The 24,837-nt window shown below is 39.8% G+C and overlaps 2 protein-coding genes across 3 annotated transcripts in view; one reads left to right on the plus strand and one right to left on the minus strand.

Moving 5' to 3' along the window:
• The window catches only part of LOC116161654, a 41,545-nt gene that overhangs the window by 159 nt on the left and 16,549 nt on the right, over nucleotides 1-24,837 (plus strand). The window contains exon 2 of the mRNA XM_031475083.1: nucleotides 39-97. The gene's annotated coding sequence lies outside the window, so the exon portion shown is untranslated. The remainder of the gene's footprint in view (nucleotides 1-38; nucleotides 98-24,837) is intronic.
• Nucleotides 1,084-11,579, minus strand: LOC116161657 (scavenger receptor class B member 1-like). Of its 2 annotated transcripts, XM_031475087.1 has the most exons (10): nucleotides 11,466-11,530; nucleotides 7,283-7,888; nucleotides 7,083-7,174; nucleotides 6,865-7,025; nucleotides 6,592-6,736; nucleotides 6,158-6,358; nucleotides 2,121-2,345; nucleotides 1,789-2,070; nucleotides 1,612-1,737; nucleotides 1,084-1,560 (listed from the first exon to the last, which is right to left on the minus strand). In XM_031475087.1, exons 2-10 carry the CDS (start codon nucleotides 7,410-7,412, stop codon nucleotides 1,213-1,215), a joined length of 1,710 nt encoding a protein of 569 aa, XP_031330947.1. In that variant the 5' UTR covers nucleotides 7,413-7,888; nucleotides 11,466-11,530; the 3' UTR covers nucleotides 1,084-1,212. The 2 variants fall into 2 exon arrangements, with proteins under 2 accessions (XP_031330947.1, XP_031330948.1); XM_031475088.1 differs by lacking the exon at nucleotides 7,283-7,888 and having other exon boundaries at nucleotides 11,466-11,579.

Below are 24,837 nucleotides of genomic sequence, written 5' to 3' on the forward strand. Positions count from 1 at the left end.
GAATAACTGCCTTGACATTGAAATCTGTTTCTTTTCAGGTGCTGAATCGTGACGAGTTTGAGCGATCTTCTGAAAGGGCTGTAGGAATGAGGCAAAGGTAAGCCAATCTTGCTTTGTATAACAAAAATGTACCTAATAATGAAATTTAAATATTCCCTCTTGTGTTATCCCTATTCCCAGTGCAGTTTTTTTTGTACTATGGGAATATAACTGGACTATATGTTTTTTCTTGTTCTACCCTCAATATTTCATGCAATAACTGATGTCGTTACCTTCAAATGCACTTCAAGTGTCACTGTCACCTACAGAACAATTTTCTTTATAGCAGATGTTTTTAAATTGACATTTTAGTCGGTTTGAATAAGTTGGCTATGTCTTTTTAACTGTAAGGGTAGATAAAGTGAAACAAATCATTGTCCATTCCAAGGACATCTGTCATTCTTATTAAAATTGTGACGCGGAGCATGATATAAAATGAAGTTCAGTACAATATTGTATATATATTTGGGCGACTAAAGTAAACCGACGGTCCTTTCTCAAAAACTTAGTTCTGGGGGGTATGGAACGCCCCCCAGAAGACCTAAATGCGATTACTTTTTCCCAAACACTACCTACCATGGAAGTGATAGGAGAAAAATAAAGAATGATCAGGTTCTACTTTTCTGAGGGCACACTCTGCTGGCTAGGGGGTATTCATGTAAAATTACAGGAAAACAATACACCCTAAAATTTGCACATTGACAGAAAATACATGTAATTTATTATCGTCTATTGTGGCTTTTAGTCACAAATTGATATTGTAGGTAACATAAATTTAATTATGGAGTTTATTTATTAACAATAAATTTATATCAATTGATTTATAACAGTTAGAATATTATTACACAATTTATAACTGCACGAACTATTTATTACTTCCGCGTTGAAATTTGAACTATCACGAAACTGAATTCGAAGATCTTATATGGTCATCTCTCATCGCGCCTCCGTGATTTCTAGAATATTCGCTACAATATTATTCTTTTTTAAGGAAAGTAAGGGGACAAATCATTTAGTGCTTCTTATGATACAGGAGGAATCAAACTCGATGTAAGAATCTTTATTAAATAAACCGCTTAGACTAATAATAAATTAATAATAATTTGAGCAAATGCCTCCGCCACCGTATCACAGACATTCACAATCACAGGCGCTTTTCTGGCACATCTTCGACTAGACGTCTTCCTCGTCGCCCTTATGGTCGCCGTCGATCTGCTGATTGAGGGGCGTGATCAGGCTGCCGTAGTAAGTCTTCAGCTCCTTGTCGCTTAGCGACGCTCGCGTGAGCGCGTTGTAAACGCGACCGTTTCCGATGACGTCCTCCTCGACGTACTCGTCGATCCACGTGGTTTTGGGGCGGGTCATCGTCCTGATCTTCTTCGTGTACTGCCAGCAGGCGAACGAGAGGAGGAGGGTGCCGAGCACGAACGAGACGTACATGGTGGCGACTTCGACGACGGGTGCGACGTTGAGGTACAGGCGGAAGCGGGACTGGAGCGTGTCCGGGAGGCCGTAGAGGCGCTGCGAGTTTAATGGTTAGCGTCGTCGACGTGGTGCGCTCGCGCGACTTACGTTTTCGGTCCAGAGCAGCGGGAGGATCATGTTGGAGAATTGCTCGACGTGCGCCATCGACTCTAGGTCGCCGAAGACCATGTTGATTTGGAAGCGGGCGGCTATTTCGAGGGGCAAGCCGGATTTCTGTCAATAGTAGATTAGTGCGGGGGTGAGCTGCTAGATTGGATTACGTACCGGCTCGATTACGAAGTAGGTGTGGTGCTTGTCGTGGTCGGGGTTGGTACCTTCGACGCTTTCTCGCACTTTGGGGTCGGCGTCCAGGAAGTGCGGGAAGCTGGTGGCGATCGGAAAACCGTAGTAGCAGCCGTGCACGTCCAGCAGTCCCGCGGGCATGCAAGGGGTTCGCTTGCAGAAGCAGGAGTTCTCCGATCGGTTTAGTCCGTTGTCGTGCGAGTTGGTCTCGAAATGGTACACGTTACCGTCTAGGCCCGCAATTGTGGTCTTGTTTACTGGTACCTAATCAAAAATTGTATTTACGGATATTGAGATTTTGGGGTAGGTATTACCAAGTTGTAGGCGCGGCACATACTCTTTCGGAAAAATAGCAAGGTGTCGTTCTCTTTAATGTTGCCTCGAAATTTGGTGCCATCTGCCGCTTTGTGGATGTTACCGCAGTGACCTTCCCACTGTGGTATCTTGGTTGAGCCGCAGTAAGTGTCCAAAAGCCCTGAATTTATTGTGTCACCCTCGCCTGTGAAAATCGTTTCGTAGTCACCTTCAAAGTCGTACATCTGAAAGGCACAAAAAGGCACTTTTACTTCTGAGTTCCTGGTACAGGAACAGGAAAACATACGAGATATGTGTTAATTATCTAGTTTTGGTACCAGTAACACTCTTATATTAACCGTTTTTTATATAGGTACAGCGCAAACTATGAAAGTTATCTCTCATTTCTGTTCTGATAATAAATGATTCAAACTATTCATATGTTCTCCTGCTACCTAAACGAAAATAGTAATATAACCCTAACCATCGTTCCAAACTAATTATATGAGGAGAACAGGAATCCTTTGCTGAAAATATTGTATTAAGAGCACAGAATGGTTAGAAGTTCTAAATAAATTCACGAACAGCTCCTCTCTTCCTACACTTACTTATTGTTTAAACGCTATTCTCCTTGTACCAATCGTTCTAGATAAATTATACCAGGAAAACATGAATTTTCTTTGCTAAAAATAATTTTGATGTACAAGAAGCTGCCACCTAATCGACAGTGGTACAACTTTCACTATTCTCCTGGCAATAAATTAACAAATTAATTTTTATCAGGCGAACATGAATCCTCCTTGCTCAAAATAATTGTATTAGGGTCACAAGTTCTTTATATTCTCCTCTCGCTACTATTCTGGTAGCAAAACATTGCTCTCAATTAATTATATCGCTTTAAATTGATTCTATCAGGAGCGTATGAATCACTTTTTGATAAAGATTTATACTAGAAGCCCATAAGGGCGCCACATTGTCCGTATGTTAACAGGTAGTCTCTTATTTTCTTTTTACCAAAAATCGCTTTTAATTAATTCTTTCAAGAGCATATGGATCACTTTTTGAAAAGTAATTACGTTAGGAGCACAGAAGGGCACCAAATTGTACGTAAGTTAACAGGTAGCTTTTTATCTCCTGCAAAAATACCCGGGTTATTTGTTTTTTTTTTTACAAAAATCGCTTTATATTAAGTCTATCAGGACCGTATGAACTACTTTTCGAAAAATAATTGTATTAGGAGCTCATAAGGGCACCATATTATACGTAAGTTAACAAGCGATCTCTTATTCTCCTGCGAAAGTACTCGGTTTTTTTTTCTTTACCAAAAATCGCTTTCAATTGATTCTATCAGGAGTATATGAATCCCTTTTCGAGAAGTAATTTTATTAGGGTTACCAAATTGTACGTAAATTGACAGGTAGCTTCATATTCTCCTGCGAAAGCACTCGGGTTTTTACTAAAAATCGCTTTTAATTAATTCTATCAGGAGCATATGGATCACCTTTTGAAAAGTAATAATATTAGGAGCACAGAACGGCTCCAAATTGTACGTAAGTTAACAGGTAGCTTCTTATCTCCTGCAAAAATACTGGGGTTATTTTCTGTTTGCCGAAAATCGCTTTAAATTGATTCTATCAGGAGCATATGAATCACTTTTTGAATAGTAATTATAGTAGGAGCCCAGAAGGGCGCCAAATTGTACGTAAGTTAACAAGCGACCTTTTATTCTCCTGCGAAAGTACTCGGGTTATTTTCTCTTGACTAAAAATCGCATTAAATTAATTCCGTCAGGAGTATATGAATCCCTTTTCGAAAATTAATTAAATTAGGAGGCCAGAAGGGCTCCAAATTGCACGTAAGTTAACAGGTAGCTTCTTATCTCCTGCAAAAATACTCGGGTTATTTTCTGTTTGCCGAAAATCGCTTTAAATTGATTCTATCAGGAGCATATGAATCACTTTTTGAATAGTAATGATCGTAGGAGCCCAGAAGGGCGCCAAATTGTACGTAAGTTAACAAGCAACCTTTTATTTTCCTGCGAAAGTACTCGGGTTATTTTCTCTTGACTAAAAATCGCATTAAACTAATTCCGCCAGGAGTATATGAATCCCTTTTCGAAAATTAATTAAATTAGGAGGCCAAAAGGGCAACAAATTGTACGTATATTAACAGGTAGCCTCTTATTCGCCTGCGAAGATACTCAGATTATTTTCTTTTTACCAAAAATCGCTATTAATTAATTCTATCAGGAGCATATGGATCATTTTTTGAAAAGTAATTACATTAGGAGCACAGAAGGCCACTAAATTGTACGTAAGTTAACAGGTAGCTTTTTATCTCTTCCAAAAATACTCCGGTTATTTGTTTTTTTTACAAATATCGCTTTAAATTAAGTCTTATCAGGGCCGTATGAACTACTTCTTGAAAAATAATTGTATTAGGAGCCCAGAAGGGCACCAAATTGTACCTAAGTTAACAAAGCGATCTCTTATTCTCCTGCGAAAGTACTCAGGTTATTTTCTCTTTACCAAAAATCGCCTTAAATTAATTCTATCAGGAGTATATGAATCCCTTTTCGAAAAGTAATTGTATTAGGAGCCCAAAAGTGCACAAAATTGTACGTAAGTTAACAAGCGATCTCTTATTCTCCTGCGAAAGTACTCGTTATTTACCAAAAATCGCTTTAAATTGATTCTATCAGGAGTATATAAGTCCCTTTTCGAAAAGTAATAGTATTAGGAGCCCAAAAGGGCACAAAATTGTACGTAAGTTAACAGGTAGCCTCTTATTCGCCTGCGAAAATACTTAGATTATATTCTTTTTACCAAAAATCGCTTTTAATTATTTCTATCAGGAGCATATGGATCACTTTTTGAAAAGTAATTACGTTAGGAGCACAGAAGAGCACCAAATTGTACGTAAGTAAACAGGTAGCTTTTTATCTCCTACAAAAATACTCGGGTTATTTGTTTTTTTTTTTTACAAAAATCGCTTTAAATTAAGTCTATCAGGACCGTATGAACTACTTTTCGAAAAATAATTGTATTAGGAACTCATAAGGGCACCATATTGTACGTAAGTTAACAAGCGATCTCTTATTATCCTGCGAAAGTACTCAGTTTTTTTTTCTTTACCAAAAAACGCTTTAAATTGATTCTATTAGGAGTATATGAATCCCTTTTCGAGAAGTAATTTTATTAGGAGCCCAAAAGGTTACCAAATTGTACGTAAATTGACAGGTAGCTTCATATTCTCCTGCGAAAGCACTCGGGTTATTTTCTTTTTACCAAAAATCGCTTTTAATTAATTCTATCAGGAGCATATGGATCACCTTTTGAAAAGTGGGCACAGAAGGGCTCCAAATTGTACGTAAGTTAACAGGTAGCTTCTTATCTCCTGCAAAAATACTCGGGTTATTTTCTGTTTGCCGAAAATCGCTTTAAATTGATTCTATCAGGAGCATATGAATCACTTTTTGAATAGTAATTATAGTAGGAGCCCAGAAGGGCGCCAAATTGTACGTAAGTTAACAAGCGATCTTTTATTCTTCTGCAAAAGTGCTCGGGTTATTTTCTCTTGACTAAAAATCGCATTAAATTAATTCCGTCAGGAGTATATGAATCTCTTTTCGAAAATTAATTATATTAGGAGGCCAACAGGGCACCAAATTGTACGTAAGTTAACAGGTAGCCTCTTATTCTCCTGTGGAAATACTTGGGCTATTGCCTTTACATGTAATCTATCAGGAGCATATGAATCGCTTTTTGAAAAGGGATTATATTAAGAGCCCAGGAGATACCAAATCGTACGTAAGTGCAGGCAACCTCTTATATTCTTCTGCAAAAATACTCGAGTAATTTTCTTTTTGCTAAGATCGCTTTAAATGAGTTCTATTATCAGGAGCATATGAATCACTTTTTGAAAAATAATTATATTAGCCCAGAAGGGAAATAAATGCTGTCTTTTAATTATATTAGGGGAACATGAACATCTGCGCCCAAAAATACTTATATCAGGAGCACAGAAAAATTTGCGTCGTTAATTATGTAAGACTTACCCTGTCGATTAACCCCAACTTTTCGAACGAAATCCAACTGGGCAAGAACTGATATCCGAGCGACATTATCGTGCTCTCGTATCCGAACATGAACTCCCTCGCCGTCATCTCGACCAGGGGTTGCGTGTCTGTCTGTCTGATCACGATGTTCAGACCGAGACGGGTGACGAAAGATTCCGTCGAGACGACCTGGGCGATGCTCTGAAACGAGAAACATTGCGTAACGGCGGATGGGTTTGAAATTTTTGTTATAAATATTGTCGGCGAGCCGCGGGGGGTGAAAGTGTGTCGCACTATTTAAATAATAAGTTATACAATCGGCCAACCTACTGCATGTTTGGTCTCAAGTTCAATTTTACTCAATCGGATGTGCCACTTTTCGGAAAATTTGGGAGTTACGCAATTTCGTGATTAATTATTTATCGAATGCTTACCAGGAGCGCGATGTTTGGCAACACCAGGCGGTCATCCTCACGGTTACCCTCTGACATTTCGGGGACCCAAACGAGTGGGTGCTGCGGTATCGTCGACATTGTCCCATTGGTGTTAAATCTGACCTCCTCATGTGACATGATTTCCCTTGAAAAGAGTTAGATTACTAGAAAAGCGCGAGCGTAGGTAAACAGAAGGACGGTTTTAGGCACGTGCGAATAGTTTAAACAAACAAAATCAGTTTGCAAAATAAGCAAGGCCTGTCACGGACGTACCTGTAAACGTAGGGCCCTACTTCTTGGACCTTCAGCTTCTCCTCGCCGTTCAGGAACGCGTCCCTGTTGGTGACGTTGAAGAGGAACACCCTGAGGTAGAGGTCGACGGGCGGCTTCCGCCAAAGCTCGAAGATTTCGCCTCCATCGCTGAGGACGTTTTTCTGCAACAACGCGCTCGATATTAAAATGGCCCCAAAAAGGGCGCGCGCGCGACTTACGAATTTGAAGAGGAGATCGTAGGGCTGCACGAGCAGAATCAGAATTCCCGATCCGAAGGTGACGAGTCCGAAAAATGCCAACGTTAGAATACCTGGAAGCGCAATTACGTTTGTTTTTTTTACTTTCACAAAAGGCGATTGTTTTTAGATTAAAAACAAATTAATTGCCGCCGCTTTACCCCCCCGGCGGATGGACTTACGCTTAAATCTTCCATGGACGATATTTAGGGCGACGTTCCTAGGGGATTTGGGGGTAGGGCAATCACTTCTGTTCACCGCCGAGTAGGAGCGTCCCAGTAACTTATTCCAATTGGTCACTATATCCTTCATGACCACTACACTCTCGCACCGAACTATATAATGATCAACTTGCACCAGAGAACAAACGCGCGCGATTTAAACTTCCTCAACGTGCGATATTTTCATTTATGTCCACTTCAAAAATATTTGTAACTTTCACTCGGCCAATCCGGTCGTTCCCAACGGATTTGCCCCCACCTTCTGCTTTTTTGGGGAAAAACCGCGTCGGGACGGATGCGATTCGACCGCCAGGTAATTTTCGATGGACGTAGGTGATAATCGGCGATGTCGATGGCCAGATTGACCTTTGCCATGGACATTGAGAGTCTCAAAAAATTTCCCAAATTTCTTGATTGCCACATCTACTTTTACAGAGTCTCCTTGCTCCTACGGTTTTTACAATTTAAAAGCTTCTAATGTTTCCGGTATTTCTTTTGTTTTTTGAAGGTTTCGTGGAATTGAACGATTTTTACATCTCCTTGCTCATGCGTGATCCTGATGCAGCACTTTCTTAAAGAAAAATATGTATCAGGGGAACATAATGTATAAAAGAACGTGAATTTTACACCTCCTTGTGTCTCTTGTGATCCTAATACAACCGTTTGTCTCAAAAAAAGAATAAAATTTCTATCAGGGGAAAGTGCCAATAAATGTTCATCTCTTTGCCCCTCTCCTGATACATTGTTTTCTCAAGGAAAGATACATATCAGGGGAACATAATGTGAGAGGAGGGGAATTTTACACCTCCTTGAGTCTCCTGCGGTGCTAGTATCACAGCTTTCTTTAAAAAATATAATGCGCGAGGAAAATTTCTATCAGGAGAAAATGTTAATAAATGTTCGTCTCCTTACTCCTGTGTGATCCTGATACATTGTTTTCTTAAAGGGAAATACATATATAAGGGGAACCTAATGTGTGAAGAGGTAAATTTTACACTTTCCTTCTCATGCGATCCTAATACTATAGTTATTTTTAAAGTCTTGAGTCTTGAGAACTTAATGCCAGTAGAAAATAAGGCGCGGGAAGGTGTCTGTCAATTAATTTTGACCTCCTTGCTCCCGTGTGACCCTAATACAGCGTTTTTCAAAGAGAAATGTATATCAGAGGCTCATAATGTTGCGAGGAGGTGAATTTTACACCTTGCATCTCCTATGATCCGAATACCTATGTTTTTCTTAAAATACGAGCATAATGTGTGAAAAAAAATGTTATCAGGAGAAAATAGGGCGCCGGAATCAGTCAATAAATTTTCATCTCCTTGCGCCTGTGCGGCCCTGATACATTTTTTTTCACAGGAACATGATGTACGAAGAGATGAATTTGGCACCCCCTTGCGTCTCCTGTAATCCTAACAACCGTTTTTCCTAAAATAAGAACATAATTCGTAAAGAAAATTTGTATCAGGAAAAAGTGGGGCGCCAGAAAGCGTCTGTCAATAAATTTTGATCTTTTTGCGTCTGTGTGATCCTGATGCAGTGTTTTTTTAAGAGAAATATGTATTAGACGAACATAATGCGCGAGGAAGTGAATTTTACACCTCCTTCCGTCTCATGTGATCCTAATAGCACCGTTTTTCTTAAAATATAACAATGCGTGAAGAAAATTTGTGTCAGTAGAAAATAAGGCGCAGAGAGGAGGTGCATTTGATACTTCCTCGCGTCTCCTGTGATCCTAATACAACCGTTTTTCTTAAAAAAAGAACATAATGCGCCAAGAAAATTTCTACCACGGGAAAATAGAGCACCAGTAAGTGTCAGTCAATAAATTTTCATTTCTTTGCTCGCTTGTGGTCCTGATACATTGTTTTGTCAAAGGGAAATACATGTATCAGGGGAGCCTAATGTGAGAGTAGGTGAATTTTACACTTTGCTTCTCATGCGATCCTAATACTATAGTTATTTTTGAAGTTTGATGTTTTGAGAACTTAATGTGAGTAGAAAATAAGGCGCGGGAAGGTATCTGTCAATTAATTTTGACCTTACTCCTGTGTGATCCTGATACAGCGTTTTTTCAAAGAGAAATGAATATCAGAGGTTCATAATGTTGAGAGGAGGTGTGATCCGAATACAACAGTTTTGCTTAAAAAAAGAACATAATGCGCCAAGAAAATTTCTATCGGGAGAAACTAGAGCGCCAGAACGTGTCTGTCAATAAATGTTCATCGCCTTGCTCTTCTGTGATCCTGATACATTGTGTTCTCAAAGGGAAATATATCAGGGGAAAATAATGTGAGAGGAGGTAAATTGTACACCCCCTTGCGTCTCCTGCGATCCTAATACAACCGTTTTTCTTTAAAAAAAAGAACTAAATGCGCGAAGAAAATTTGTATCATTGGAAAATAGGGCGCCCGAAGGTGTCTGTCAGTAAATTTTCATCTCTTTGTTCCTGTGTGATCCTGATACATTGTTTTCTCAAAGAAAAGTACATATCAGGGGTGAGAGAAGGTGAATTTGACACCTCCATGCGTCTCCTGTGATCCTAATACAACCGTTTTTTTTTAAATAAGAACGTTTTCAAAATTTTTATCAGGAGAAAATGGGGCGCCAGAAAGCATGTGTTAATAAATTTTGATATCTTTGCATCTGTTCGGTCCTGATCCAGCCCTTTCTCACAGAGAAATATGTATCACAAGAACATAATGCGCGAGGAAGTGAATTTTATACCTCCTTCCGTCTCATGTGATCCTAATAGCACCGTTTTTCTTAAAAAAATAACAATGAGTGAAGAAAATTTGTCAGTAGAAAGTAAGGCGCAGGGAGGAGGTGAATTTTATACTTCCTCGCGTTTCCTGTGATTCTAATACTACAGTTATTCTTAAAAAAGTACATAATGCGGGAAGAAAACTTGTATCAGGGGAAAATAGGGCGCCAAGGGGTTTCATCTCCTTGCTCCTGTGCGATCCTGATCCAGCGTTTTCTTGCGTGTTTGTGGCCTTGATACAGCACTTTTCTGCACATAAATCTAAATTTGGGTTGCGCAATTTGTGAGAATGCATGTGTCTTGCATCTCTATGTGCCTGCTACCACAATTCGTATCAGGAGAACATAAAACGCCCTTGAATTTCTGCGATCCCGATCGTGTGATTTAAAACAAAATCAGCCGTGATGCATGTCAATAAATATCTGATTCCCGTGGGTCTCTCTCAGTTTTCGTCCTGGTTCATTCGGCATTAAAATTATACGACGAGGCGGAGAGATCTACTGATTTTTGGTACCTCTGATTTAGCCTTTTTGGAATCCACAGTGACTTTGACGTTTTCCCGTGTCGAATTCTCTATCTCGTTAGATTTTTAGAGGGCGTTCGTCTTGGTCCGTTCGGCATTAAAATTGGGCGATGGCGAGGGCAGGTGGACTAATTTTTGGTACCTCTGATTAGCCTTTTTGGAATCCAAAGTTGAACATCCTCCTTTTTGAATTTTTTTCGGGTTGAATTCTGCTTATCTCGTTCGATTTTTAGAGAGCGTTCGTCCTGGTCCATTCGGCATTAAAATTGGGCGACGGTGAGGGCAGGTGGATTAATTTTTGGTACCTCTGATTAGCCTTTTGGGAATCCAAAGTTGAACATCCTCCTTTTTGACTTTTACCCGAGTCGAATTTTTCTTATCTCGTTAGATATTGAGAGAGTGTTGTTTGTCCTGGTTCATTCGGTACTAAAATGAGTCAAAAGACCGACTCAATTTTGGGTCCCCCATTCTTCTTTTTGAAAATCGTTGCCGGAGGCGAATTCGGCATAAATTCCTCCCCTCTCGCCGAACCTCGCAAACAAAACGAAAGGTGGTACTTATCAAAGAGTACAAGAAGCAGAAGTCTACCGCATTTTTTCAACTCACTTTCATAATCGCGACCTGAATCAGTACAAAATTGTAATATATCATCCCGCAATTGCAAAAGGCAAGTAAAAGGCGACTTTTAATTAGCGAACTGGAAAGTTAGACGGGGGAGAACTGACGCACGTCGCGACGCAATTTTTTAATCGCCCCGTTTATTCCGTCAACGACTGCGTTTCGTTAAAAATTGCGAACTTTACAAGTTTAATAAGCAGAAGCCGAGGTAGGTCAAGGCACAACAGAAAAAAATCACTTACGCTGTAAATTGTACTGGCCAAACATTTCTTCAATTTGAAGAAAACGTCACTGGTTTTTCAAATGATCCATCGAAACGGAGTCAAGCTGTATAAAAATTGTGTGTAATCGGTGACCTTTTGAACCCTTTTGATTTGATTGGGGAGGGGAGTGATGCTTTCACAATTTTTGACATGCCACGTGGGAAAAGGGTGCATTTGTTTGTTGAAGTTGTGTACACAATTTTGGAAATGCAATAATCGTATCACAATACGTTTATTTTTTAGTTTGGTGGTTGGGAAATTGCATGGTTGTTTGTTTGCAAGTCAAGGGCGGACGCTAAGGTCAAGGAATCAAACCCTTAGAGCCAACAACCTCACTTTTTTTAAATGCAATTGTGATCGTGAAGATCTTCACTCTTTGCTTAAAGTATATATACGAGATATCTTCACATTCTTCCCTAATTCCTATTTCTTCCTTGATTTTTACAGTAAAAAGTCCCAAACCGTAAACGCACTTCCGATTTCATCCTTCTTCCTGAAGATCTTCGCTCTTTTTACTTACAGATGCGAACGAACGCTATCAATATCTTTACATTCTTCCCTGATTCCTATTTCTTCCTTGATTTTTACCGAAAAAAGTCCCAAACCGTAAACTCGCTCCCGATTCCATTCTTCTTCCTCGAGATCTTCGCTCTTTTTACTTAAAGATGCGAACGAACGCTATCAATATCTTCACATTCTTCCCTAATTCCTCTTTCTTCCTTGATTTTTACTGAAAAAAGTCCCAAACCGTAAACACACTCCCGATTTCATTCTTCTTCCTCGAGATCTTCGCTCTTTTTACTTAAAGATACGAACGAACGCTATCAATATCTTCACATTCTTCCCTAATTCCTCTTTCTTCCTTGATTTTTACTGAAAAAAGTTCCAGACCGTAAACCCACTTTTTCAAAAATTGTATTCTTCTTCCTCAAGATCTAGATAAATTGTATCAGGGGGATAGAATGTGTGCCTAACTCGCCGTCGGTTCGCTTGGCATTGATGTGCAGCTGCTTATCTTCACAGTCTGAACACATTCTTGTATGGTAAGCAGCTATCCCCTTGGGGAATGTTAACGATTTTGAAGAAGAAGAATTTGTTTACAATAATAGGTCGACAAATTTCCATAGTATCTTGTTCTACGCTCTTATTTGCATAAATTAATAAATCAATCATCTAAAATGCATTATAACGTTTATAAATAATCGATTATAATGTCGCAAACCATTGAAAAATTACTCAATAACCATACCTTCTATGAATAATTATTTATGTTTTTTTACGACATGATATTTACGTTGAAACTAATTGCAAATTGTAGAATTTCTTTTGTTTATAGCTATATTTTTTCTTCTATTGACATAGCGCATTGATCAGTGCGAAAGGCATTCCTGATTTTTCCTCATCGTACGCACTGCCTGTCGTAAGAGGCTACTATATGCTATAATAATGGGTTGGTAAACAACGCTAGATTTAATTATAGCAATAACATTTGGAATATTTACATTAAAATACATTAACATAAATGCTTTGGCCTTGGCAATAAATTAATGAGCTTTAAATCTTCCACCTAGACTTGTAGATTTATGCGATCCTGCCCGAACGCAAATCCTTCCAAATGTATCAGGAGCACAGATGCACCAACAATTTGCATATCTTCCATCCTTATAACTACAGTAGCGACAGTTTGCATTCTTGTGGCTCCAAATCTCTTAGATCAGGAGCATAGAAGTGGAAATTAATTGTCAAATCGGTATTCGGGTGGGCGCAAAAGTTATATAATGACCGTGGACAGATATCTGTAACTATTAAACAACACAAAAAATCGCACGTTTACGCTAATGTGTTGCGACATGGCATTCTTGAATGAAATTTCTAAAATTGCGTTGAGAGACAGATCTTATCTAACGAGTTCTCAGAATCGCTTGGGGCCGTGTCATTAATTTTCGAGTTAATTCCATATACGGATTGAATAATTCTAACGGAATTATTATGTTTTAGCACTGTTTTGTGAATTTTCGACTCTGTCACTGCCTGAATATGTTCTACTTTCTCCCAAATTGTTTCGATTCGAATCTATTTCCCGTTTATTAACGCTATTACTGTAATCGCCGCCGAATATTATAACAGGAGCAGGAAATTCCCTAAAAAAACTGTTCTCCTGATAGCAACTTTTCTTACAGAATGAATGCGAAAGGCATAGGACACTAACATTCATAGTCTGCTAATACCAATATGTTATAAAAACATCAGGAGCACAGAAATAAGGAATTTTAATTTCTGAAATTTGTATCAGGAGAACAGGTATAGTAGGTCTGATTATGTTTTTCCCCAATGACTTTTACTGCAATTTTGTATCAAACAAACGCAATTCGGGCGAAGGTTATTGCAAGTCTGCGATCCTGATACGATAAATAGGAAAACAGAAGTTTGAATCATCAGAGATCAATTGGTTAGAAAATGTCTGTCAGGATCTAGGTCCTAGTACAATTAGTTCTGGAGAGGTCTTACTAGGAGACTATGCTTTTGAGAAAAATTACTCAGCCTCCTATTACACAATCTTGCATTTATCGCATTAATGTTCGGTTGGCAATGAATGGTGAGTGATGAGTAATCAATCGATTTCGTTAACCTTTCTCCAAATTAAAATCCGAATAATTAATTTATAATCTGCAATGTTTACTGCTTAATATCATCTTCTCAACGTTTTTAATCGTATTTATCGAATGCAAACAGGTTTTAGTGCCTATAATTATAGACCGAGACTTATCAGAGAAATATTAAAATTATAATTAAGCAAATTATATTTGGATATCGAATGCAAAAATTTAAATTTACAATCTCGAATGACTCAACATTCGAACAGGAAAACCAAATGTCATTACGCAGTTTCAAACGAGACACTTTGTTGTGAAGGTGTTTGCTTCGACTTCACCAATCGATATGCTTCGTCTAGTCGATTCATTTTGCCTTTGAGAGTACTTTCCTCCGATAAACCGTTTTCGAGATATTCGTTTTGCTATCACCAATTGCTTCCAGACAATCCGTTCTGGGAATATATCGATAAGGGGTCGAGGAGGAGGACAATGGTTAGTAGAAATTAATTCCTTTCATTGAGACCTTTCATTAGAGTACCATGAAGGATAAAACCAGTTCCCCTCCCCCCCCCCCTCCCCATTTGATATGAGCTCAGAAAGAAAGAAGATCTCGACGAAAAAGAGTCGCGCGGGAAGGTTATACTTTGACAAACCAATTTATTTCGATGAGACATTTCATTATAATATCATGAAGGGCAGAACGCGTGTTTACGCCCCCCTCCCCCAATTTTCAAATGTTTTACTTGGCACCATTAAAGGCATGCGTATGTAGAATCTGAGACCAATTGGTTATCGTATGCAAAAAGTTACGTTTTACTTTCAAAAAACCGCATCTCAGGAAATAATTCGTGCCCCCCCCCCTTAAGGTAGCGAAATTCAGTGGCCGTCTGGCCCACATTAAAGTTGTATCCTTTGGGTATTTCATACTTCACAGGATCGGGGTGGTAAGTTGGATGGCACTTTCTCAAAAATTATCGTAGAACACTACACGTTTTTGAGGAAGGGCAAACCACCGGGGAGTTTGGGGGGTATGGAATACCCCCCCCCCCAGCCATTAGAGCGTGCCCTCGACAAAATAGAACTCGAAATTTCCATTTTTTTACCCCTATCGCTTTCATGGTAATTTTTTTAGCAAAGGTAATCCCATCTTCGTTTGCTGGGGGGTATTCCAGACCCCCCGGTACTACATTTTTGGGAAATGGTAGTCGTATCCTTTTTTCCAGATGGATATTTCATCGTTCACAGGATCGGGGTATTAAGTTGGATGGCATTTTCTCAAAAATTATCGTAGAACACTAAACGTTTTTGAGGAAGGGCAAACCACCGGTGGGTCTGGGGGGTATGGAATTCCCCCCCAGCCATTAGAGGGTGCTCTCGACAAAATAGAACTCGAAAATTCCATTTATTTTACTCCTATCGCTTTCATGGTAATTTTTTAGAAAAGGTAATCCCATCTTCGTTTGATGGGGGGTATTCCATACCCCCCCCCCTCCCCAGACCCCCCGGTACTGCGTTTTTGGAAAGGGCAGTCGTATCCTTTTTTCCTGATGGGTATATATATTATCGTATAACACTAATCGTTTTTGAGGAAGGGGAACCACTAAACCACTGGGGGGTACGGAATACCCCCTCCCCCAACCAAATTGAAATTTTGCTGTTTTCCAAATTCAAAAATGAAAATTGTAATTTGCAAGCTCGGATTTTTCAAAATTTACTCAAAAAAACAAAATGCTTTCACTCAATTTCAAAAAAATTAGAATTGTCTTGCTTTTTGAATTTTTGAAATTTGAATTTTGCTGTTTCCCACATGCAAAAATGAAAATTGTTATTTGCAAGCTCGGATTACTCAAAATGAACTAAAAAAAAAACAAAATGCTTTCACTCAATTTAAAAAGAAAATGGAATCGTCTTGTTTTTTGAATTTTTGAAATTTGAATTTTGCTGTTTCCCATCAAGTGCAAAAATGAAGATTGTAGTTTCCAAGCTCGATGAATTACTCAAAATTCGACCAGGGAAACATTTTGAATTTTGAGTTTTTTGATATTTGGATTTTCTTTTTTGGTCACACTGTATATGCGATTTATTACGTCGATATTGTCTGGATAATAATACAAGAAACTATGCGGAAAGGCGTGTAACTCGAGATGTGGCAATGAACCTTATAAAGCAAGTCTCGACTGTTGCAATTGCCCTACATTTTTCGATTGAAAAAACCTGCTGCGCCAAAATCCGAGCAACATTTGCATAATCTGCGACGACAATATCAGAAATGCCGATTTCTATAATAAATTGAATCCTCTCGTAATTTATGTCCGTTTTTTTATTGTCCGCGGTATACAAATGTTGCCTAATTAATTTAGACATTGCGCGGCATTCATTAATAAATTGCATAAAAAAAAGGTGAAAGCATTTTGTACCGAATTAAGATGAAATTAACGCACATGTTTGGTGTAAAAGAACTTTCGTAACGCCCTCGGGCGTGCAAAACCATTTAGCAGTGAAGTCTGGCAATGTAATGCGTCCACCTAAACGAAAAGGAAAAGTCATTCACAAATCTGAGCGGCGCCCCAAGGCGTTATGTTCTCCTAATACAAATTTCTCTTTTTGAAAATGTTCATAGGTCACCTGCTAGGTACTATCTTATTAGATTGTTATCATGGACTCGCAGAAACCGAGCAAAGCGTAAAATGTACGCGACAGCATCTTTTCACGAATTATGTTCTCCTGATACACATTTTGCTTATCGTTTATCCTGGCACAAATTGATCTCAAAAAACTCACACATGGTGATATTAATATTGCAGATTTTTGATGATCGTCGTTTACAGCACATCTCAAGGATCATGTTCTCTTGATATACATTTCTTAGAAGCTTCTTCACACCTTTGCCATAAATTTCTTTTGAAAAAATTAGGTATGAGTATCATGGAAAGGTTAGAAGGTGTGAAATTTATTGACCCTTTATGTTCTCTGGTTTATCAGGTGACTCATTTCTATGCTCCTGATATAATTCCATTCGGAGATCCTTTGAGTTAAAGTAACGGGAAGAGGATCATCTGCAATGACTGGCAATTAGCGCAATTGTAATGGACTACTTAAAATTTAATCCTTCGAATAAGACCTCCCCGAAACTAATGTATTAGGACCACATCAGTGCAGGAGGTTACCACTTATTTTCGAAGCCGAAACTGGCAAATGGCGCCTGATGCCTAACTTCTGAAATCGCAGGAGATTATCTCCGTCAGTCTTTTTATCCGCTAAAACTATAATGTGAAAAAAAATTGTATCAGGAGCACAACAGCATATGAATTTATTTAATATATTTCTGTCTATGTAAATCTCTAAGCTTTCTCATATATTCTACTCTCCTGGTACACGTTTTTTAGGAACCTTCTCTCTTATTATATGTCCTCCTGATAGACATTTCTTGCATTGCGGGAACGAAAAATAAGGTAACTGACACCCTTCCGTTTTTTATGATTTCCTGATAGTGTTTCATAAAAAATACTGTAGAATCGTTGCAGAATCGGTATAAATGCGAATCTATTAGAGACTTTCTCACATATTCTACTCTCCTGGTAGGTTATTAGGAGAGTGTAGTTAATTTAGTGTTTCTGCGCACCTGATACAATTTATTGCTTTTAAAAGAAATCCAGATACAAAATTGCCGATCGTTTTACTCCTGATATTCGGGTAGATTTTGGTATTAGAAGACCATGAATGGAAGGCAACTGATCAGTCACAATGTAATGCTTTCAATTTTCTGTACACCTGTTATAATTGCCCTTCAAGAGGTAAAGTGCCCATTTCTGCGCTCCTGATACGATTATATTTGGGAAGATGTTGGTATTAGGAGACCATACAAGTGAGGTTGGTATCAGGATTCATTTTTAGAATGTGAAAATGGAAAACTTGACTGATTTTGGAGCAAGTCTCACTGATCCAAGCGATAATCGCAAAATTAAATCGACGTAAATTACGAAAACGCGTTCAGACACTTGAATTATTCATGAAGGTCTAGTCTTAGGAATTAATTAAATTAATGATATTGAGTACGTGCCACTTATATGATTCGCATAATTGGGCGCACCCGAAGTACTTGTACTTGTAAATTAGTTACATAGCTTAGAGCTATTCCGGGCCGCCTCTTAATCAATTCAGATTTATTTGTTACAAGTTTATAGTCTCCTTCAAGACTTTCGGCTTCGTAAATATAAATTGAAGATGGCGCTTTGAATAAATTAGCGTATTAATTACGCCTAATTTTGCCGTAATTAGTGGATAATTAAGCCAAAAGTTAATCACGCTCTAAGCGCGTGCAGATCTATTGTTTTCCCACGTTTCTCGAAAAGAAGAAAATAGTTTGGAATAGTTTGGTGACACTAATTAGCGGTAATTAGACCTAATTAAGTGATAATTGGGGTTACTCTGTAAGAAACCAAACGAAATGGCGCTCTGTATTCGGAAAAGTACGGAAATTCTCAATTAGCACGTTATTTTTCCACTTACCAAGTGAAAGCGTAAATACCGCTACTAGAAAAACAATAAAGAACACAATGTATTGACTTTAGTTCGTCATTCCATGAACTGTCGCATTCTGTCATAAATCTTCAGCTACAAATAATTTTTGCGATCTGTACACTGTAATTTTAATGACGCAAGCATAATTCCCAATTATTAGGTACTTACTATAATTAGAATACGACGGCACAGTTTAACCATGGATGATCAAATGTTCTTCCAGATAGTGCGCGACATAGTGCCTTATAGTCTCCTGACAAATCGTCGTATCAGGGTCGCAGAATTTTCAGCTCACGATAGCAATTCTTCGGAATTGTTATACCCGCATAATCAAAACTGTTCTCCTGGTATCGCTTATATCCATTGACATAATATAAAGGATCAGGAGCACAGAAGTTGTGGGGAAATGTTTCTCTTAGGTTTAAAAAATACTTTTATGGTCTTCTCTTCTAAGATTCTAAAATTGATCTAAAAGCCTCCATACGCATTATGATCTCCTGATATAGAATTTAAAAAAGAATTAAGTGACTTGTAGAGCATGACGGAAGGGTGATATTTTCGTCATTCACAGGAGTATTTCAACGCTGTACTTTTGCTTCCACAAGATTAATTAGACACTGAGTTTCAGTTAGCAACTCTTGTAAAATTTCTTTGGCTACCAGGAGAACAAGGTGGCCATCGCCCACAAACATTTTAACGCTTTATTTAAACTTTTACAGATTCTGTATCAGGAGAACGTGCGAGGAGGTGCCCGTCCTCCTAATACACGAGCTATTACTAATTCTTCTATCAGGAGAACATGACGGGTAAAATTTTTTTCCCTTCACTCATAGAAATATTTGACACGTTACTTTGGCCGAAAGTCTTACATATCTTGTATCAGGAGCACGTAATGTGCGAGGAGGTGTTCCAGGTACAAATACATTAGGCATCAATAAAACAGTGTTGCAAATTCTTCTGAGTATTAGGAGATTTGATGACCTTCTTTCGAAACTTAGTTGTCATGATAAACAGGACAAGGTAATTGATTTTTCCCGTGTGCTGGGGGGTATTCTATGTCCCCCAGACCCCCCTAAAAGAGAAATTTGAAGATTTTCTTTCATAATTATAGAATGCCTCGTGGCCTCGAATTAAAAGAGAGATTTGATCGTCTAAAAAAGTAATTTCTTTGTACCTGCTATAGTAGGGTAGAATTTGAATTTGACAGTGCAGTATCATATACAAATTTCTTCTTTAACGGTGTGTAAGGATAACGGACAGCGAAAATTAACACCATTTCGAATATTATGTTCTCCTGATTTTGCTTATTTCCCTTGACATATCAAGTAAGGGACCAGGAGGGTAGAAGTGTAGAAACGTTCCTTTTACGTTTATAAAAAGATGTCTTGTGGTCTCTTGGTATCCGAAGAAAATTTACTAATAGATTGGCGGTGTAGTAGGAGCAGAAACACCTCCTCGTGCATTGGAAAAGTTACTTCCGGGCTTAAAAACGACCTCCTGGCACATTATTGTCTCCTGTTACAGAATTGTGACCAGGAGAACGTTACTTTGGCTAAAATTCTTACAAACCTTGGATCAGGAGAACGTAATATTCGAAGACGTATCGTTAAATAACTACAAAATTCTTCTGACTACCAGGAGAACATATAATATATTGTTTTGATAGCGACGATTTTGGAAATACCAGGAGTCATTATGCATTTCTGAAGGTACAATTGCGAAACGGCCAAATGTAAACGTCTACTTTCTTGTTTTTTGACATTTTGCAATCGGAGTCTAAAATTATAGTTAATTTAGGCGCTAATTATCTAGCGATTTTCTAATCTCCGCTAAAGTAAACAATTTGCACTTCCACAACCATAAATTAGCAAGTTTTGTGACCAACAGCTTCCACGTTTACGTAATTACCGCCATAAAACTAAAAGGTACCTTAAAATACCCCTCCTACTTTTTTGGTAGTATAATTTGAATTACAACAATGTAATTTGATGTTATTAAGTGAAGAGATTACTTTAATCAGGCGGAATTAGCGTCCGCATTACGTAATTAACGACCTCGGCGCTATTCCAATTAATGACGAACTTGGCCTTGCCTCTAAGCAATCCACCTTGATTGCCGTCGTATAATTTATGCGTCTGCCGAAGAATTTGAAAATGGACCAATCTAACGGGAAAAGGAGTGCTCCGACCTCACAGCGCCCTAATTTTCATGAATTAATCCAATTTCGGCGCGACGTTCAGGGGGTTTACTTAGGGCTCGTTAATTAATTAAGGCAGACGGACGTTTGGTAAGGTAAGTGCGTTGGCTAATCAATCATATTTCCCCTATGATTACGTAAGTTTAATGCAATTATCGACGATCAAGGCGAACGGGCGAAGTTGTTTTTAACCGAGAGGATTCCATTCGAATGCCTCAATGAAAGCGAGCGTTACGCGTTTAAAAACAAACCTGCTGTAAATGGGTTTGTGGGTTGTCCCGATACCTATTAGGAGCACAGAAATATTTTAAATTCACGTGTTAGTGTCAGTCGGAGGTCCTTCCTAATAGTTACTTCCTCATACCGCTCACCTCCTAAAGTTGCCGTATCAGGAGAAGATAATTCGGCAGTTTTGGTCCTGTGCGCCTGATCGAATTCGCTTTCAAGATTTAAAAAAATCTATTTTATCCAAAGAGTCGAGCTTTCTAGCGTTTAAACCTTCAATCCGTCAAGCTACTAAGCCTTTGAATCCTCAAGCCTTAAAGTGCTCAAGCCTTTAAAACCCCCACGCCAAGTCCTCAAACTGATCAAGGCTTCAAACCAAACCCTCTAGCAGTCAAGCACTCAGGCCTTCAAGCACTTAAATCTTAAAGCTGTCAAGGCTTCAAGAGCTTAAGCCGTGAAGACTTTAAAGCTTCAAACCCTCAAGGCGTCAAGCGGTCAAGCCTTCCATCCCTCAAGCTTTTAAGCCTTCAAACCCTCAACTCAAGCCAAGCCGTCCGGGTCTTCAAGCCACCAGGCCCCCAATCCGCCAAACCCTGACGCCGTCAAGGCTTCAAGCCTAGGGGAAAACAAGTTTGAATGTTTGGTGTACACCCCTTTGAATTTTTTTGAATTAACGTGAATTAATTTGAATTTGAATGCACCAAAAATGGTACTTGTTTCCCCCTAGCTTCAAGCATTTAAACCTTCAAGCCATTAAATCGTGAAGCCTTCAAGGCCTTAAACCGTCAAGGCTTCAAGTCAAACCTTAAAGCAGTCAAGCCTTCAAACTCTCAACTCAAGCCAAACCGTCATGCCATCAAGCTCTCGAACCGTCAAGCACTCAGTCCTCAAGCCGTCAGGCTTTCAAGCACTTAAATCTTAAAGCTGTCGAGGCTTCAAGCCCTTAAGCCGTGAAGCCTTCAAACCCTCAAGGCGTCAAGGCTTCCATCCTTCAAGCGTTTAAGCTTTCAAACCCGGGAGCAACTCAAGCCAAGCCGTCAGGCCCGCAATCCACCAAACAAACCTTCAAGCCATCAAGGCTTGAAGCATTTAAGCCTTCACGTCATTAAATCGTGAAGCCTTCAAGACCTCAAACTTTCAAGCGTGTAAGTCTTCCAGGCCTTAAACCGTCAAGGCTTCTAGTCAAGCAGTCGAGCTTTCAAACTCTCAACTCAAGCCAAGCCGTCATGCCATCAAGCTCTCGAACCTTCAAGCACTCAGCCCTTAAGCCGTCAGGCTTCCAAGCACTTAAATCTTAAAACTGTCAAGGCTTCAAGACGTTAAACCGTGAAGCCTTCAAGGCGTCAGGCAGTCAAGCCTTCCATCCTTCAAGCTTTTAAGCCTTCAAACCCTCAACTCAAGCCAAGCCGTCAAGACATCGAGTCTTCAAGCCATCAGGCCCTCAATCCACCAAACCCTCAAGCGGTCAAGGCTTTAAGCCTTCAAGCCATTAAGTCGTGAAGCCTTCAACACCTCAAACTTTCGAGCGTGTAAGCCTTCCAGGCCTTAAACGCTCAAGGCTTCAAGTCAAATCCTCAAGCAGTCAAGCCTTCCATCCTTTAAGCTTTTAAGCCTTCAAACCCTCAACTCAAGCCAAGCCGTCAAGACATCGAGTCTTCAAGCCATCAGGCCCTCAATCCACCAAACTCTCAAGCGGTCAAGGCTTTAAGCCTTCAAGCCATTAAGTCGTGAAGTCTTCAAGACCTCAAACTTTCGAGCGTGTAAGCCTTCCAGGCCTTAAACCGTCAAGGCTTCAAGTCAAATCCTCAAGCAGTCAAGCCTTCCATCCTTCAAGCTTTTAAACCCTTAACTCAAACCAAGCCGTCAAGACATCGAGTCTTCAAGCCATCAGGCCCTCAATCCACCAAACCCTCAAGCGGTCAAGGCTTTAAGCCTTCAAGCCATTAAGTCGTGAAGCCTTCAAGACCTCAAAATTTCAAGCGTGTAAGCCTTCCAGACATTAAACCGCCAAGGCTTCAAGTCAAATCCTCAATCAGTCAAGCCTTCAAACTCTCAACTCAAGCCAAGCCGTCAGACTTCCAAGCACTTAAATCTTAAAGCTGTCAAGGCTTCAAGACCTTAAGCCGTGAAGCCTTCAAGGCTTCAAACCTTCAAGCAGTCAAGCCTTCATCCTTCAAGCTTTTAAGCCTTCAAACCCTCAACTCAAGCCAAGCCGTCAAGACATCGAGTCTTTAAGCCATCAGGCCCTCAATCCACCAAACCCTCAAGCGGTCAAGGCTTTAAGCCTTCAAGCCATTAAGTCGTGAAGCCTTCAAGACCTCAAAATTTCAAGCGTGTAAGCCTTCCAGACATTAAACCGCCAAGGCTTCAAGTCAAACCCTCAAGCCTTCAAACCCTTTAAGCATTCAATCCTTTAAACTCTCGACTCAAGCCAAGCCGTCATGCCATCAAGCTCTCGAACCGTCAAGCACTAAGCCCTCAAGCCGTCAAGCCTTCCATCCCTCAAGCTTTTTAGCCTTCAAACTTTCAACTCAAGCCAAGCCGTCAATGCCTCGAGTCTTCAAGCCGTCAGGCCCTCAATCCACCAAACCCTCAAGCCGTCAAGGCTTGAAACATTTAAGCCATTAAGTCGTGAAGCCTTCAAGACCTCAAACTTTCAAGCGCTTAAGTCAAGCCTTCAAATTCTCAACTCAAGCCAAGCCGTCATGCCATCAAGCCCTCAAGCCGTCAGACCTTCAAGCACTTAAATCTTCAATCCGCCAAGCCTTCAAACCCTTACGCCGTCAAAACTTCAAGCCCTCAAACCAAACTCTCAAGTCCTCAAGCAGTCAAGTCGGCATTCCTTCCATCCCTCAAACCTTCAAACGCTTAGCTCAATCCCAGTCTTCAAGCGTTTAAGCCATCAAGCCGCCAAGCCCTCACGCCAAGTTATCAAACCCTCAAGCCCTCAAACGTTCAACTCAAGCCAAGCCCTCGAGCCTTCAAGTCGCCAGGCCCTCAATCCGCCAAGCTTTCAATGCTGCTAGACTTTAAACTTTAAACCCCCACGCTAAGTACCTACTCAAACTCATCAAGTCATTAAACCTTCAAACCCTTACGCCATCAATGCTTCAAGCCAAGCTCTCAAGACGTCATGTCCTCAAGCAATCAAGCCGACAATCCTTCCATCCCACAAACTCAACTCAATATACAAGCCGACGAACCACCAAGCTTTCGAGTCTTCAAGCCCTCGAACAGTCAAACCTTCAATCTTTCCAGCCGCCAGGCCCTCAAGGCTTCAAACTTTCAAACATGTAAGCCCTTCAAACAGTCAAGCCTTCAAACTCTCAACTCAAGCCAATCCGTCATGCATTCAAGCTCTTAAACCTTCAAGCCGTCAAGCAATCAGCCGTCAACTCGTCAGGCCTTCAAGCACTTAAATTTTCGAGCCTTCAAACGTTCAACTCAAGCCAAGCCGTCAAGACCTCGAGTGTGCAAGCCGTCAGGCCCTCAAGCCTTCAATCCGCCAAGGCTTCAAACTTTCAAGCGTGTAAGCATTCAAGGCCTTCAAGCAGTCAAGCCTTGAAACTCTCAACTCAAGCCAAACCGTCATGCCATCAAGCTTTCGAAACTTCAAGCCGGCAAGCACTCAAGCTTAAAGCTGTAAAGGCTTTAAACCGTGAAGCCCTCAAGGCTTCAAACCCTCAAGCAGTCAAGCCTTAAATACCTCAAGCTTTTAAGCCTTCAAACTCTCAACTCCAGCCGAACCTTAAAGCCTTCAAGTGCGGATCAAGGACCCTAAGGAGAGTTTGATGATAACAAGCTTTTCTTTTTT

The sequence above is a fragment of the Photinus pyralis genome, unplaced genomic scaffold (genome assembly GCF_008802855.1).
Source record: "Photinus pyralis isolate 1611_PpyrPB1 unplaced genomic scaffold, Ppyr1.3 Ppyr1.4_LG10, whole genome shotgun sequence".
NCBI classification, from domain to species: Eukaryota; Metazoa; Arthropoda; class Insecta; order Coleoptera; family Lampyridae; genus Photinus; species Photinus pyralis.

Coding starts and splice junctions, on each gene's coding strand:
- LOC116161657 (XM_031475087.1), bottom strand. CDS start 7,412: ATGAAGGATATAGTGACCAATTGGAATAAGTTACTGGGACGCTCCTAC. Junction 7,175..7,282: donor CGTCCATGGAAGATTTAAGC/GTAAGTCCATCC, acceptor TTGCGCTTCCAG/GTATTCTAACGTTGGCATTT. Junction 7,026..7,082: donor ACGATCTCCTCTTCAAATTC/GTAAGTCGCGCG, acceptor GCGTTGTTGCAG/AAAAACGTCCTCAGCGATGG.